This window comes from Triticum aestivum, chromosome 7D (assembly GCF_018294505.1).
Source record: "Triticum aestivum cultivar Chinese Spring chromosome 7D, IWGSC CS RefSeq v2.1, whole genome shotgun sequence".
Classification (NCBI taxonomy): domain Eukaryota; kingdom Viridiplantae; phylum Streptophyta; class Magnoliopsida; order Poales; family Poaceae; genus Triticum; species Triticum aestivum.
The window spans coordinates 43,575,815-43,592,431 of NC_057814.1; the positions used below are offsets into that span (position 1 = coordinate 43,575,815).

Consider the following 16,617-nt stretch of genomic DNA (forward strand, 5'->3'; position numbering starts at 1 on the left):
CGTTCATTGGGGTATCTATGATCCAGAGCAAGGAAGTTGATAGATCAGTCTATGCACACATAGTTAAGGAAATTAAGTACTTGAGAGGGCTTCAACATTCTTGTATTACTCATATATCTCGTTCACAAAATAATGCTAGTCATAGGTTGGCTAGTTTTGCTAGAGTAGAGGACCATGATTTGGATTGGTTTTGGACGAACTGAAGTTAGTGCTCGAGCGTGCAATGAGATATTTTTGGACACCACTCATCTCTCTAAGTTTTCCATGACGACGGTGCATTAGTCATCAACCCATTGATTAAAAAAACACTCACAACCTTCAACACAGACAGAAAAGCAACTTCAAGTCTTCAACACAGACAGGAAAGCAACAACATTATAATTAGTCCCTTTTTTGCGAGGGAACATTATAATTAATCTTGATCAGACACGACATAAGAATTGTTGATCCCTGCTTCCATTCGAAAATGCAACCCAAAAGACATGCATCGCGTGCCTAGCAGTTCCTGACCTGACATTTTCATCTCTTGCTTCCATGCGAAAACCGCTACTCGATAATAAAACATGAGATCGATCATTTTTAGGATAATAAACTATAAAGCCAGTTCAGATGGATTACGATTGTACCACGGATCTTTCTTATAAGACAAGGTTATAATGAAACTTGGCGGCGTCGATGGATCAGAGCTTGTCGATGCGAACACCGAGGAAGAGGTCTTCGTTCTCGCTCCCAAAGTCCGGTGGCACCAGCAGGCACACCGGCGGCCCTCCACCGGAAAGATTGCCGCCGCCGCTGCTGCTCGGCACCGTGGACAGTCGACGAAACAAATTTTCCTCCGTGTTGCTGGCAACCTCAGCCCAGACCGTGGACCTGAAGCGGGGCGCCGCCGCCGCCGTGCCCTCCCGCACGCACACCACCGTGACAGCGGTGGCCTCCCCGAACTCGGAGAGGGTCACGAGGAACAGGCGCGGGTCGTTCCGCTCGACGAGGAGGTGCGTGCCGCCGCCGCGCCACGGAGTTGGCACGGCGATCCTGAACGGGCTCCCGTAACCGACCTCCGTGACGGGCCAGGAGTGGGCGGCGGCGATGTGGTCGAGGAGGGCCGGCGGGGAGGCCCACATGCTGCAGCCGTGGCCCGGGCAGTGGCAGGGCGCGAAGGCGCACTGCAGCGCGTGGTCGGCGGCCTCGTGGTACATGAGCTTCCTCCCGCAGCCGTCGGCCCTGTAGCAGCACGGCAGCTGCACGGCGCCCAGCGCGTCGTCCATGAAGGGGAAGGGGCTGTAGGCCGCTGGCGGGTCGCACGCCGTGCAGCGGTCGCCATGGCACCTGCCGCACACCCTGTGCCCGCCCTCGCACTGCACGCAATCACTCACAAATCAAGCTATTGTTCCACGACAGCCATGGTGATGGAGAAGAATCACAGAATAGCTAGGCGTCCATTACCTGGTGCACAGGAGGCCTGAGGGGAAGTTGGCATGCAAAGCAGAGATAGAAGAGTGGGTTCACCTCCGCGGCCACCCATGGAACCTGCATGGCTTCCTCCACAGTCGCCAGCGCGCCAGCGCCGCCTTGGCTCTCCTTCATCTCTAGCCGTTCCTGCTTCACCGCCGCCATGGGCTCCTCCTGCAACCTCGATTTCTTGTTGCTCGGCTCGCCGCCGTTCTCCATGGTTGGAGCACTCACTTGCAAGGTGGAAGTCAAAGCAGAAAATAGAGCACGGCTCAACTTATGCACGCAGTAGTACTGGAAGCCAAAGGGGTAGACGATGAAGATGTGATGTGTGAACACAGTAGAAAACACTTCGTGGGGACTTAATTCTTGATTGCTGCATACAATTACTATGCGCGTGCACCGGCGCTGTCAGCCAGCCCATCCAGTCGTAAGCATTAACTAGCTAGCGCGCAGCTCCAAATGCAGGCTTAACTCTTGTGAGCACACCACACTCCATGCGGATTCACTTCAAATACAAGGCTGCCTCTACTTCGAGCCTATCTTTGTGATAAAAAAATATGAGTCATGTATTTAAGAAAAATAAACCATTAGATACATGGCACACAAAATATATACTTCCGAGGCATATACAGGATATACAAATTGAGGAGATCGTTTCCATGTACAAAATGTCGTTGGCAACCTTTCCAAATGGCTAGCCAACCACCGGTATGAGCGCGTGACGGGCCCATGACATCAAAACAAGGAATATTTGTGAAGGGGCCCGATCGAATTTGAGGTGTTGCAACCCCGAAGCTCTGTTCTTGTACTCGATCGAGATTCCTTCATGACCGAAGAGATAATAAGACGGTTTATTCATTCATCTTAAAGAAATCTTTTTGCGGTGCCTCTTGTTTGCGATCTAACCACGATGTGTGATTAGTCCTCACATCCCACATACATGCTTCATATGGAATCCATGGTATGTTTATGCTATGAGTTGGTATTTTTGTCTCTTCTTAATCCTATGGCGCTGATACCCAATGCACCGAAGGTGCGCCAAAGAGGAGGCACATTGCAGGGCACATGGAAGGCTACATCGAAGACTGGTGACAATAGGGATTAGTATGGTAGTCCGATAAAATTCATTTAGGGGAGGGGGTAGGGAGATGATGTCGTCACAAATACGCGTGACTCCAAGCTTTGGTGCAAGTGAGAGGCGGCATAGTCCCAAGGACTCTGATCTTGGAAAAGGTGAGCAGTATACCAACGTCAAGGATCTGTGTGGGTCCGAGCTTGGTGATGGCGACGAGCGTCGTGACATCAGGGATTTGAATGACTTCCGAGTTTACAAAGGCATGCGGCGTCAAACATCGGTGTAACTCCAAGCTAGCGAAGGCAAGGGGCGCCACGACATCGACGAGCCTTTCACCTTTTGCAGGCAACGCTCTTTACATTACTTGTGTTTTACTTCGGCCGAAACTTGTTGAGGATTTAGCATCATCGATTCACGGCTTTACACTTGGTGAGGATTTACCACTGTACATTGCAATGTTGTTATAGTGAAAACAAAAGGTGATTAGTCGGCCTTATAGGGAAGCTTGGCGTACATTGATAATATTGACACCCCAATGTTTTTTTCTAATATTTTCAATCATCTTGATGGAGCACCGCCCATTCGTATGTTATGAAGGTGTCGAATGAGGTTTGTCGTAGAGTCAAGTTGTTCTCGGATTACTTCAACACCCTATCGAAACTTATATCTTCCTCGTCGTCGATCCAGGCCGTTCTCCATATTTGGAGTCAATTGTTTTAATTAATCGTACGACCTCTATCCAAACATGGATAGTCAACAAAAGTTTGATCGTACGATAATTATTCACACAACACTTACTTTTCTGGCATGCATATCTCTAGTTCGGTTAACCCGTCAGATGTTTTTAATAATAATAAAATGATTTTAATAGTTAAAGATGACAACATACTTTTTTTTTAAGTTTGACTAACAAGTAACTTAAATGTGTGTCATGCTTGAATTGTGAGACTCTTGGGAGAAGAGAGGGCATCATGGTGGCGTGGGGAAACGGCAAATCAATCAGCTGTCTCGGGTGGCAAAACTTCAATTTCTTTTGTCAGAATTCAGATTTGACCAACCGTTAATAACTTTCATTTATACTTGTATATGTTCCCAAAACGTCTAGACTCCTCTTTCCTAGAGCACGGCCGCCTCTTCTTCCCACATGACCGCATATACTCTCCCCCTCCTCTTCCGCTAGAGCGTACTGGCCGGACCGACGACGCAGGCAAGCCGGATTTTAGTCCGGGAGGAGGTGGAGGGAGCAAGCTTTCCCGCATCTCATCTGTTGCTGATTCGTCCTTGGTAGATAATTTCTTTGAGACTAAACCTGCATCCTTTCTTTATTTATTTACTCCCATTCTACCATTCAGTTTAAGTTAGCCTATCCTGTGACTCGGATCAGATTTGAAACTCTCTGAATTTATTTTATTTGTGTATGGCAATCACATTTTTTTGTTTGTCTTTTTGCATAAAGTGCATAGCAAGAAGTTGACAGCCGCATTTACACAGTAAAATTGATCGGACTTGTCGGAACCAAACTAGGGCCTAGCATTCGCGGAATCAAACATTCTAGAATCTACTAGAGACTAAATTATGAGAATGTTTGTCATTAGCTGTATGAAAATCGTGTCAATAGATTTATCTTTGATGGTTCATGCTGTTCTTATATGTTCTTTTGCACTAAGACTGTGACGCCCGGGTAATTAAGCTACAGTAATCCCACGCTAATAGTGCCACGTTACCTCCGTTACTGTTGCTAATCTATCGTTAGATCAAAACCGGTCCAAAATTCAAATTAAAAATTTGATAAATAATAAAAGTTTTCAAACATTAAAATAAAAATGTTCGGTTTCTACTAAATATTACATAGATAATTATGATGTAGAAGACACAGTTTTATAAAATGCATAAATATTTTAAATTAAATTAAAACAGAAGAGAAAATAAATAAAAGGAAGAAAATACAAAAGAGAAAAACAAAAGACCAAAAAAAATAGAAGAGAAACCACCACCCCGGGCTTCGGCCCAGCTGACCACAGGCCCAACTGGGCCAACCCACCAGGCCCAGCCGGCCACTCCCCCCACTCCCTCTTATCCACTCCCCCCTGCAAACCCTAACCCACTACCCCCACTTCCCCCACTCCCCCTCGTCAGCCCCCCCACCTCCCGATCCGATCCGAATCGGCGAAGGGGATCGAGGCCGCCCCCTCGCCCGTCGTCGTTGGACACGCCGCCCGGAGCCCGCGCTCCCTCGCCGGCCAGCTCCCTCTCCGGCGCCGTCGTCCCCGTCACCCTCCTTGCGCACCGCTGCCACGATCCCTACGCCCCCCTCCCTCGTGAGCACGCCCCGCGCCCCTCCTCCTCTCTCCCCTGTCCCTGCTCACCGCGCCCGTTGCCGCTGACCCGCGCCCGAGCTCGCGCCCGCCTCGCCGCGCCCGTGCGCGTCCTGCACCCGCGCTCGCGGCGCCTCACCCGCGCGGCCGCGCTCCGCTGCCGCCCGCTTCTCCTGTTGTAGCAGCGCCCCTGCATCGCGGTCGCCGCGCTCGACCGCGCGCCCCGCGCGTCCAGGCGACGCGCCCAGTCGTGCCTCTTCCTCCCCGCTCACCGCTGCGACTGCTGCCGCCGGCAGCTCGCCCACGGCCGTCCCGCTCCGCCTGCGCCTCCGCCGCCGCCCGCGCGCCGCCCCGCTCTGCCATGGCCTCTGCCTTACACCTCCCCGTCCGGCCGTGCGCTGCGCCGCTCCCCTCGCCGCCTGCGCCGCGCTCCTCGCCGGCGTTTGCCACTGGCCTCGCCTCGCTTCCCCTCGCTCGGGCGACAGCCGAGACCCGGCGCCCGCTAGCGCCTATAACTGCTAAGGCCCCTCTGGGCCAATGACACGGGGCCCCACCCCATAGAACGGTTTTATAAAAAAATAAAAATAAATAAATATATATATATATATATTAAAAATAAATATATAAATAAAGAATTAATTAACTTAATTAATTTTAATTAAACTAATCAAATAACTAAACTAATTAAACTGTTAGTTAATTAATTAATCAGTCAATGACAGTGGGGCCCACCTCTAATTAATCCTGATTAGGTTAATTAATATGTGTCACTGACCAGTCAACCCCTGTTGACTGTTGACATCAGCATGACATCATGTTGATGTCATAAATCCAATTTTTGAATTAAATTAAATAAGTAATTAAATCCAGAAATTAATAAATTCTTTAGAAAATCTTATAAAATAAACCGTAGCCCAGATGTAAAAACTTTGTACATGAAAGTTGCTCAGAACGACGAGACGAATCCGGATACGCAACCCGTTCGTCCGCCACACCTCCCTAACATAGCAAACACCGGGAACACTTTCCCGGATGTTTCCCCCCTTTACCGGTATCACCTAGTACCGCGTTAGGTCACCTCTAGCACCGCGTATTGCCATGTTACGCTTTGTGATGCTTTGATTGCTCTGTTATTTATTGTGTTCCCCCTCCGTTACTTCTTTCCGGTAGACCCCGAGGCTGCCGACGACCCCCAGTTCGACTACGGTGTTGACGACCCGTCCTTCTTGCCAGAGCAACCAGGCAAGCCCCCCCCCCCTTGATTACCAGATATCGCCTATTCTTGTCTATACTGCTTGCATTAGAAGAGTGTAGCATGTTACTGCTTTCGGTTAATCGTATTCTGCTGCATAGCCTATCATTGTTGCTACAGTTGTTACCCTTACCTGCTATCCTACTGCTTAGTATAGGATGCTAGTGTTCCATCAGTGGCCCTACACTCTTGTCCGTCTGCCATGCTATACTACTGGGCCGTGATCACTTCGGGAGGTGATCACGGGTATATACTATATACTTTATATACATGACTCATGTGGTGACTAAAGTCGGGTCAGCTCGTTGAGTACCCGCAAATGATTCTGATGAGGGGGCTGAAAGGACAGGTGGCTCCATCCCGGTAGAGGTGGGCCTGGGTTCCTGACGGCCCCCGACTGTTACTTTGTGGCGGAGCAACAGGGCAGGTTGAGACCACCTAGGAGAGAGGTGGGCCTGGCCCTGGTCGGCGTCCGCGGATACTTAAAAATAACACGCTTAACGAGTTCTTGGTATTTGATCTGAGTCTGGCCATTTGGTCTATACGCACTAACCAACTACGCGGGAGCAATTATAGGCACTCGACGTCGTGGTATCAGCCGAAGCCTTCGTGACGTCAGCGACTGAGCGGCGCGTGCCGGATTGGACTGGAACGCCTGCTAGGCTAGGTCTGCTTCTGGCCGCCCTCGCAACGTGCAGGTGTGCAATGGGCGATGGGCCTAGACCCCTGCGCCATAGGATTTAGACCGGCGTGCTGACCTCTCTATTGTGCCTAGGTGGGGCTGCGACGTGTTGATCTTCCGAGGCCGGGCATGACCCAGGAAAGTGTGTCCGGCCAAATGGGATCGAGCGTGTTGGGTTATGTGGTGCACCCCTGCAGGGAAGTTTATCTATTCGAATAGCCGTGTCCCTCGGTAAAAGGACGACCCGGAGTTGTACCTTGACCTTATGACAACTAGAACCGGATACTTAATAAAACACACCCTTCCAAGTGCCAGATACCACCCGGTGATTGCTCTCTCACAGGTCGACGAGGAGAGGATCGTTGGGTTAGGATTATGCTATGCGATGATACTTGGTGAACTTACCATCTACTCTCTTCTACATGCTGCAAGATGGAGGTGGCCTGAAGCGTAGTCTTCGACAGGATTAGCTATCCCCCTCTTATTCTGGCATTCTGCAGTTCAGTCCACCGATATGGCCCATTTACACATATACCCATGCATATGTAGTGTAGCTCCTTGCTTGCGAGTACTTTGGATGAGTACTCACGGTTGCTTTTCTCCCTCTTTTCCCCCTTTCCCTTCTACCTGGTTGTCGCAACCAGATGCCGGAGCCTAGGAGCCAGACGCCACCATCGACGACGACTCCTACTACACTGGAGGTGCCTACTACTACGTGCAGGCCGCTGACAACGACCAGGAGTGGTTTAGGAGGATCTCAGGCAGGAGGCCTGCGCCTCTTTCGATCTGTATCCCAGTTTGTGCTAGCCTTCTTAAGGCAAACTTGTTTAACTTATGTCTGTACTCAAATATTGTTGTTTTTGCTGACTCGTCTATGATCGAGCACTTGTATTCGAGCCCTCGAGGCCCCTAGCTTGTATTATGATGCTTGTATGACTTATTTATGTTTTAGAGTTGTGTTGTGATATCTTCCCGTGAGTCCCTGATCTTGATCGTACACGTTTGCGTGCATGATTAGGGTACGGTCAAATCGGGGGCGTCACAAAGACACTTCATGGTAGAAGGCAGCTAAGTTAGATGTATGTGCTTAGTTGCTTACCTTTAATATGCTATGCGTTATTATCTCAATTTATTACTCATACATTTTTTTTTACCTATTTCAGCTGCACAATGACAATAATAGACTTTATAAACGTGATTGATGATATCATTGACTTGAGCACCGACGAGGAGAATGTTGAACAGGATGAAATCCCGACTCAGCCCCCGGCGACGATGCTTGATAGGCAGGAGGTGTTTGTCGAAGCTGGTGATGGAAGGCAAGAGGCTGCCGAGTCCGGAAATACTATTCAAGCTACCACATGGTCCATGTTTAAGGAGAAAGGGCCTCTGGATACAACTGCAAACCAGAATTGCACTTCAATGACAGTACCACTCCCAAGTAACTACTTTCTTCGCTATCCCATTTTATGTTAAAAAACCTCGTGTGTTTATCATGAAAATAGTACACATATCAAACAATCATTGCAATGTCGATCTCTGTTTTCAATTAACAGTGGCACCATGATAGAGATATAAAGTTGTTATATCACTGCAGGCCCTGCTTCGGCCGCTCCGGAGGCTCATCCCTCATCACAGCCGAACCAGACTGAAGAAGGGTCCTCTACTCAGTCCAGAGATACTATGACAGGTACCACTGCAACACCGTCCTCAGTTGCAGAGAAAGGGCCTCTTGATGCCACTGCAACACAGAATTTTCCTCCAACATCAGTGCCATTCCCAAGTAATTACACTCTTCTCTATCACACTGTTTCTTAAGTTGTGTGCTTATCATGAAAATGTTCCATATCAACCAATCATTGCAACATCGATCCCTCTTTTGAATTAACAGACAACCTGATAGAGATAAGTGGTTATCGCTGCAGGTCCCACTTTCACGACTCCAAAGGGTCTGACATTTGAAGGAGATAATGGAAGGCTGCTAGGGATGTATGGGAGACGTCCTAGGAAGAAGAAGAACTACCATACCAAAACCCCTAGGAGAAGTCCTAGGTTCGAAGATAAGCATAAGTGTAATAAAAGGCTGTTGTAGAGCTGCGAGTCGATCGCAAAAGGCCCCCCATGCTAGAGCCAGCAGAAGAATCAACTGCCTCAGCAAGCAATTCAGAATTTTCAGAAACCTTCTCTGCCTGCACCCCCAACTAGCGTAATAAAATCTCTCTCTGCTGCTTCCAGTTAAATGTCACAAAAAGATTGCGAACCTGTTTTGAATGCGCATTATCAAGTGGTATTTTAAATAAATTTGGGAAATGCACTCTGTTTTTGCAGTTTGGGACTTGAGAAACTAAGTAGTAGCTGCAATGTAACCAACAGGTTGGATGTTGGACTGAATTTGTGAGGCCCACAGCATTGTGAAAAAATTCAAAAATAATCTTATGGTTTGGTGTGTGAAAGCTACATTTTACTTGTGTTCACAGTTGAATTACAAAATAAATCAAAGCTTATATCTGACGCTATGCTAGACACAACTGTTGTTGATCTTCTTTTTTCCTTCAAAAAGGGGATACCTGGGGCCTCTGCATTATGTGATGCACACAACCATTTTATTAAACATAAAAGCTCCAAATCACGGAGTACCAAAAGGTTTACATCAAAACACACCAGGATTTATGTGAGCCATGAATGCAAACTTTGAAAGAAGCATGATCCTCTGTCCCCAGTTTGATACACAATAACACACAACTTGACCCATCTCTGAGACGGGGGAAAATTCTTTGAAATGTGATTTTGTCCAGATTGTCATCTTCGGTTTGAACTTGAAGGTTCTTTGAGCATCAGGTCCAGCTTGCTCACAGAGAAAAGGGAGAGAATGATCTTAGGTACAACAATGAAAAAAATGATGTTAGTTTTTGAGAAGGATACATTTACATAATCTTTTCATGCCAGTCGGAGAAAATGATTTATAGAAGCTCCTTTCACGTGAACAAAATATTGAAGAATCTGAACATGAACAATATGATTCACAAAATGTATAATTTGCCATACATACTCTGCTGCAGGTTATAAAGAACAGAATAAATTCAGGTGCAGGATCTTCGGATTAATTACAATTGGTTGCACTTCACTCAGATCAAATACAAACCAGTAACTGCGTTACTAGTAGTACTACTATTTAGGCCATTTGTTCAGAACAACGAGTGAAGCATTTACCCTCGCTTAGCTACATGTTACTGCTACCGTACCATTGCTTAGCTGCGTTACTACTAAGTCAAACTGATCTAGTACTGATATTGCCTAAACAGCTTAACCATCAGATGCCAGAATAATCATACATTCATACTAATCATCCATCTCTGCTCCTTAGTTGCATTACTACTGAACTTGCTACCATAATCTTGATTGATTAGGTTGATTAGCTTGCACATGTGTGGTTTAGCCTCTAGTCATACATTCATACTAATCATCTAACTTAGCTACACTAATCATACTAATGGTCCATAACATGAAGGAGATAAACAACATACTTCACTGCATCCTCCTCGGCGCCCTGGCCTGCGGTGTAGTTGACTTGGGAGCGGCGGCGGCAGGTGGGATCAGATCGATGCGGACGCTGAGGGTGAGCGTGTCGCCGGAGAGCAGCTCCTGGGGCACCACCAAGAACATCCCCTGGCCCAACGCCGGCGCGCACGTGGACAGCGCATTGCTGATCACCGGCGAGGTCATGAGAACTAGGTCGTAGTCCTTGTCGCCGCTACGGTGCTCAATGGAGAGCTTGCACCAGAACCGGGGCCCCGTCTCAGCCTCACCGTCTGGCCTGAGGCACATCAGTGACACGACGGTGCCCGGACCGAGCGGGCGGAGGGAGACGAGGAACACGCAGCGGTCCTCCTCCCCGACAAGCAGGTGCCAGCCGTGCGACAGGGAGAAGCTCAGGCTCCAAGACCGGCCATAGCGGACCATGACGGCGGGGCGCTGGTGATCGGCGGCGAAGTGGTCGACCAGCATTGCGCGGGAGCCCACGAAGGCGCATGCGGACTCCGGGCAGGTGCAGGGCGCGCACTGGCACACGCGCTGGTGGTCCGCGGCCTCGTGGAACACCACGTAGCGCTCGCAGCCGAACGCCTTGTAGGGGCATGGCACCTTGGCGGCGCCGACCACCTTGTCCAGCTGGCCGCAGTGGGTGTTGGCACGGCTGCAGACGGCGCGGTGCCCGGCACGGCAGTAGTAGCACACCACGTGCCCTACGGCATCGCACTGCCACAGTAAACGCAACAACACCCAAGTCATCAGCTTCTCACTTGAAAGTTTGTTTTCAGAAAAGGAGGACAGCGAGTTCGGTGTCTGCATCATTGTGATGCACACAACACAAATGTATGCATGCTTTTTAAATTTCACTTGCAAGATGATAGATGGAGAGGATGAAAAATATCTTCCATCCACTTGAAAATAAAATAAATGTGTGATCTTCCCAAAATCTCAAAGAAATCCTCTCAAAAAGAGATAGAAAGAGGTTTTTTTTTGTTCTTTCAAAAAATATGGCCGCTTTGGTGTGAGAGGAGAGATCACCTTGAACACCGGGGGCTTGAGGGGGAGAAGGCAGCCCTGGCAATGGAGGAGTGTCACGTCCATCCTCACGTCGATCTGTGTCGGTGCCATGGATTCCGCCGCCACCAACGCATCCCCTGCTTCACCTTCGTCTTGCATCGTTGCCTCCCCTTTCTCCGACTCCGACTTCACCTCCTCGGCACTCGCCCTCTTGCCACGACTCTCCCCTTTCTTCATTGTTATTTCTGGTCGCAATGTGTGTTTTAGTGGGGAAATAATGGAAGAGAAGGGAGGGTGAAGACCCAAGAGGAAAACTGGGGCGGCCATTGCAGCAATGTTGGAGCCAGCAGAGCATACCCGAAAAGGAAAGATAGCTGCCAATAATTTTAGCATGCCGATAATGTTCGTTTTGACTGTTCAAAGAACTGATCTTTAACGTATTGCTATGTAGGTGGAGTTTTTATTTGGGATAATATAACTTGGGTTCCACTTCAGTACACCCCCTCTAATGCCTCTTCGGACGAGAGGGTATGATGGTCCAGTTAAAATGTAATTATTGCTTTACAAAACTCACAATATGGGATATGATCTTGCTAAATTTAGCAGATGTAATGTGGCCTGACAAATTGTGTTCTTAGTCATAGAACTTGTCGTGCCGGAACAATATAGTTCACAAACATATCATTCACCAAACCACACAACTAATCTAATTTAGTCGAACTCGGTCAAGTTGAACAGTGGTGGCGGCGAGATTGACATGCGGGTCAGACTATGGTGATCTTCTCAATGCGAACGTGGAGGGACAATTTCTTAACAAACATATAATCAGCATATTTTTGGTTTACATGCTACCCAAAGATCCATCCAACAGCCACAAGATACCTCTTCCATGTACTAACATGTGGGAACTAACAAGTACTCATCTGATGTTTTCACACAAAAAAAAGTACTCATCTGATGTTGGACGAATTGACGCATGCTACCAAAATCCATCATCGGTTAAGCTAAATTAAACCAAACTAGACTAAACCTTACCAGTATTAACATCAGTAGAACCCTAGGCATATCAGAATCATTCAGGAGGTGATCTTGTCAATGCGAACATGGAGGGACACCCTCCTGGACGGGCCAGCCCCAGCAAGCAGCTTGTGTGGCACCGTCAAGAAGGTCAGCTCCTCCACGGCGACGGTGCCGGGCTCCTTGCTGCTCGTCACCTGGATTTCCGTTCGGACCGTGTCGGTCCTGTCGTTGCCTGCCGACGGCGGCCCGTTCGCCCACACCTTGGTCACGTAGTGCGGCGGCGGGGACGCCCCCGCCCTGATGCACACCACCGACAAGGCGATGAGCACGCCCAGGCCGAGCGAGCCGCCGACCACGAGGAACGCGCGGTCGTCCTCCTCCGCGAACAGCAGGCGGCGCCGCTCGGACACGGGCATCTCGAGCTGGAGCACCTTGCCGTACTGAACCGCGTGCACCGGCATGGAGCGCCGGCGGCGGGCCTTCGAAGCCGCAGCCGGGCACCGGGCACTTGCAAGGCGCGAGCGGGCACGCGTTCTTGTGGTCGTCGAGCTTGTGGTAGGTGACCTGGCGGCCGCAGCCGTGGTGGTCGCACTTCATCCTGGCCGAGGAGACGAAGGCGTCCACAAAGGGGCAGCCGTGGAAGTCGCCGCCATGGTCGCACCTTTGGCACTGTTTCCAGGGGAGCTTCGCGACGCAGCTGCCGCAAGCCAGGTGCCCGCCTTTGCACTAGACAGATCGAAGGAAATAAGAAAATACTAAAATCCGTGCGTTCAGCTGCTGCTAGATTCGATTCAGTTCATGGGATGTTGAGTAGCCAAAGAAATTGCTCTACTACTACACCAACCTGGAAGACGGGAGGCTTGAAGGGGGAGGAGCAGATGGGGCAGTCAAGCATGTTGGCTTCAATCCTCACGGTGGCCTCCGTCCTCCTCGTGCCGTGTCCCGACGCCTCCGCGATTGCGCCGCCGCCACCTCCTCTTCCTTGGGCTCCTTCATTATGCACAACGATCTCTTGCTTCACCGGGACATTGAGATTGGGCAGCTCCATCTCCATCTCCATGGCCGAACTAGCAGCCTGCGTTCGCCTGGAACGAACCTCTCTCTCTCTCTCCCTCTGGTGTCTCTGGTGAACGGCTGGAGAAGAGAAGACCAGAGGAGGAAGGGTGAGACTCTGAGAGAGACAGCAAGCGCACGGCACAGTAAAGGAGCAAGCAGCTGAGTTAATGTGACACCCAAAGTTGCAACAGTCAAAGAGCAAAACGAACCACCATAAATTTGGTGTAGCCTATTTGGTGCTTGGCAGGTGGGGAACATACTACAGTGATGATGATCAGACGGTGGTGTTTGGTTGTCTAGTCCTAGGACTTTTTCTAGTCCCTAGGATTTTTTCAAAAAGACTCTCAAAAAGGTGCTTCTAAGGACTTTTAGTAAAAAGTCTCAAAAAAAGTCTCCCTATTTAATTTGCTAGGGACTTTTAGAGACTTTTTTTAATCCCAATACAAAAAAGCCCTGGAACCAAACACCCCTAAAGAGTTTTAATCTCAAGCCGAAGCTCTATACTCCCTCTTTGTAATAATGTACTAGTACGCGTACATTTTTATTAACAATCAAACTTTGTAAATTTAGTTTTCAGAGCCAATTATTTATAACTGTAATACCAAATATAAAGTATAAAACTGCATCTTATAATAAATCTAATCATATAATCTTGGCATTCTAGATGTAGATGTTTTTTCTCCTTAAATTTGGACAAAGTTTATGAGATTTGAAATTTCAGAAAAACAAAGCACAACATAATGAAATAGAGAGGGTACTATAGTTTCTCTGCTCGTAGTATTAACTAGATGCGAGATAGTTTGCAACACATTTTGGTGAGATTCCTTGTATGAAACATGAATGTTTTGAGTAATAATATAAGAGCTAGAATTGAAAATATGTTTGATTTTTGTATAGTTGCATAATATTTATTAAATATAAATATCACAATAGAATGGAAATTCCCATGCATATTTGCATGTTGAGGTGAGTCTTTTCCCGTGCATGTTGCATGATGTGGCATGCTTGCAAGTTTAGAGAACGAAAACACTAACGCCCACACGTGTGGGCGTTAGCCAACTCGCCCACACGCCTCGATCGCCACCCAATGCCTTTTGCACGAATCTTGGCACGAGAGGGCTGATTTTGTGTGCCAAGTAGGACAACTCGCGTGTGTGGCGTATGAGGGAGTTCGCCCGCACGCTGTTTTCCCTCCGAGGTCAGCGGTTGCGACTCGCGGCGTGCGGTGGAACTGCCGTCGCGCCCGCACGCCCCGCACGACTTCTGTCCCCCATCTCCCATGACTGCCCATTTTCCCACTCTCCGACACCCAAGTTGTCATTTGCCATGTTTTTTGCAGGTTACATGGCAACCGCCCTATCCGTGATTGTAAGCAGATGGCAACTCTCTTTTACCCCGAACATGTTATTGTTGCCACGTCTGTTTTTGTAGCGCTACATGGCAACTGTCTAGTGTTAGTAGGTGGCAACTCCTAAAGATACCACCGTAGTCCACATGCCCGTCTCCTCTCCCACACACCAAAAGCTATCAGTTGCCATGTGTTTTTGTAGGGTACATGGCAACTGCCCTAGTGTGCTTGTAAGCAGATGGCAACTCTTTTTTACCCCGGACATGTTTTTTGCCATGTTTTGTAGTGCTACATGGAAACTGTCTAGTGTTAGTAGGTGGCAACTCCTAAAGTTTTCAAATCATGGCAACTGTAGTAGACTAGACCATACATGGCAACAGCTGCAGTTGCCCAAAAATGGCATCCGACACTTGACCTGAGATGGCAACTGCAGTTGAGCAACCATGGCAACTGTAGTTGTCCGACATGGCAACTGTAGTTCAGCGACATGGCAACTGCAGTTGTCCGACATGGCAACTGCAGTTCAGCGACATGGCAACTGGAGTTACACGTACATGGAAGAGGGTCCGGACCATAGAAATCGCGGCGGGACGCGTGGTTACTGCCACGCGGGGCGTGTGGCTCGCAGGCGGGGAGGGGCGACGGCCGAGACGGGTCGTGCGGGCCGCGTGGTCGCTCGCCCGGACGTGCTCATGCGGGCGATCGCGCGCGCACACCGAACGTGCGGGCTGTGGCGGGGAGCGCCCGGACGTGCTCGTGCGGGCGGGCCTTTGTCGATGCCACACGGGGCGTGCGGCAGATACCCCCTAGATGCCACACGTGTGGCAGTTATCGACGTCCTTAGAGAAATAGGTTAGTGGGGGTGTGCCTTTTTTCATGCATGTTGCATGATGAGGTGGCATGTTTGTATGTTGAGAGAAATAGTTTAGTGGGGATAACTATTTAGATATAGAAGACAAACAGTAGAGGAACAAAAGACACGGTACTCCCTCCTTTCCGGTTTATAAGGCTTATCTTAACTTTTTTGTTTTTCCAATTTAGAGGGCTCATCTTCATCTCATTTTTAGTTTTCAATGCACATTAAATATTTGCATGCAAGAATTAAAAAAGAATACATCAATGCATGTAATGTTCCTACTCATCTAGTGGTCAAGCATGCATGCACTGTAATTAATCCAAATTAATGCATGAGTTTAATTAGGATAGTTTTATAAAGTATGAGATATATTCCTCCAATCATAAAATGTCTTGGTTGATGAGATTTGAGATTTGAGCCCTATAAACCAGAAGGGAGGGAGTAGATTGATGAGCAGTGCTGGCCGTACGACGATTTCCTGTAGGACTGATGACCAACACTAGCAAACCACCGTGAGATGACATCGCCACTTGAACCACGAACGTAGGATCCTAGTGTCCTATGCCGGTCGGACACATATCATACCAAAGCAACTTCGTTGATCGAAATGTAAACACTATTAGTCTATGAAAAAAAAAATAACACAAAATGAAAAAGAAGGTTTGGAACTAATTCAATAGCATTTTTTATCATCCAATCTAACCTTAATTAGGTTCTCACTACTTCATTGCCAACTTTCGCCCTCCCTTTTATTAAAGATAAAGACACATACATACAAAGTGTTGAGGATACCTTCCAACAAACAGGTAGAAAGAAATATAATGACGACGGGCGAGTGGCACAAGCATCACAAATCTAACACCCAACAATAAAAACAGGAGAGTCCACCCCTAACAAACTACAACCAAGACTATTAAAGAGGATCGAAGCCGAGTACCCCAAGAGAACCCACATAACACCTAGGATTCGAACACACCGGGCCACCTCCGGAAGGGGCCGTCTCACCGTAGCGATAG

The 16,617-nt window shown here is 48.5% G+C and overlaps 2 protein-coding genes and 1 pseudogene across 2 annotated transcripts; all 3 read right to left on the bottom strand.

The window, feature by feature from the left end:
* Positions 1–413: 413 nt before the first annotated feature.
* LOC123169519 (putative E3 ubiquitin-protein ligase SINA-like 6) lies at positions 414–1,762 on the bottom strand. The gene is made up of 2 exons (XM_044587392.1): positions 1,444–1,762; positions 414–1,355 (listed from the first exon to the last, which is right to left on the bottom strand). Exons 1-2 carry the CDS (start codon positions 1,666–1,668, stop codon positions 681–683), a joined length of 900 nt encoding a protein of 299 aa, XP_044443327.1. The 5' UTR covers positions 1,669–1,762; the 3' UTR covers positions 414–680.
* An 8,489-nt stretch (positions 1,763–10,251) lies between these two features.
* LOC123164271 (putative E3 ubiquitin-protein ligase SINA-like 6) lies at positions 10,252–11,558 on the bottom strand. Its single transcript, XM_044581690.1, has 2 exons — positions 11,343–11,558; positions 10,252–11,030 (listed from the first exon to the last, which is right to left on the bottom strand). The coding sequence occupies exons 1-2, from the start codon at positions 11,556–11,558 to the stop codon at positions 10,302–10,304; spliced, it is 945 nt and encodes a 314-aa protein (XP_044437625.1). The 3' UTR covers positions 10,252–10,301.
* Positions 11,559–12,104: 546 nt separating this feature from the next.
* Positions 12,105–13,561, bottom strand: LOC123167600 (E3 ubiquitin-protein ligase SINA-like 4; annotated as a pseudogene).
* Positions 13,562–16,617: the final 3,056 nt, after the last annotated feature.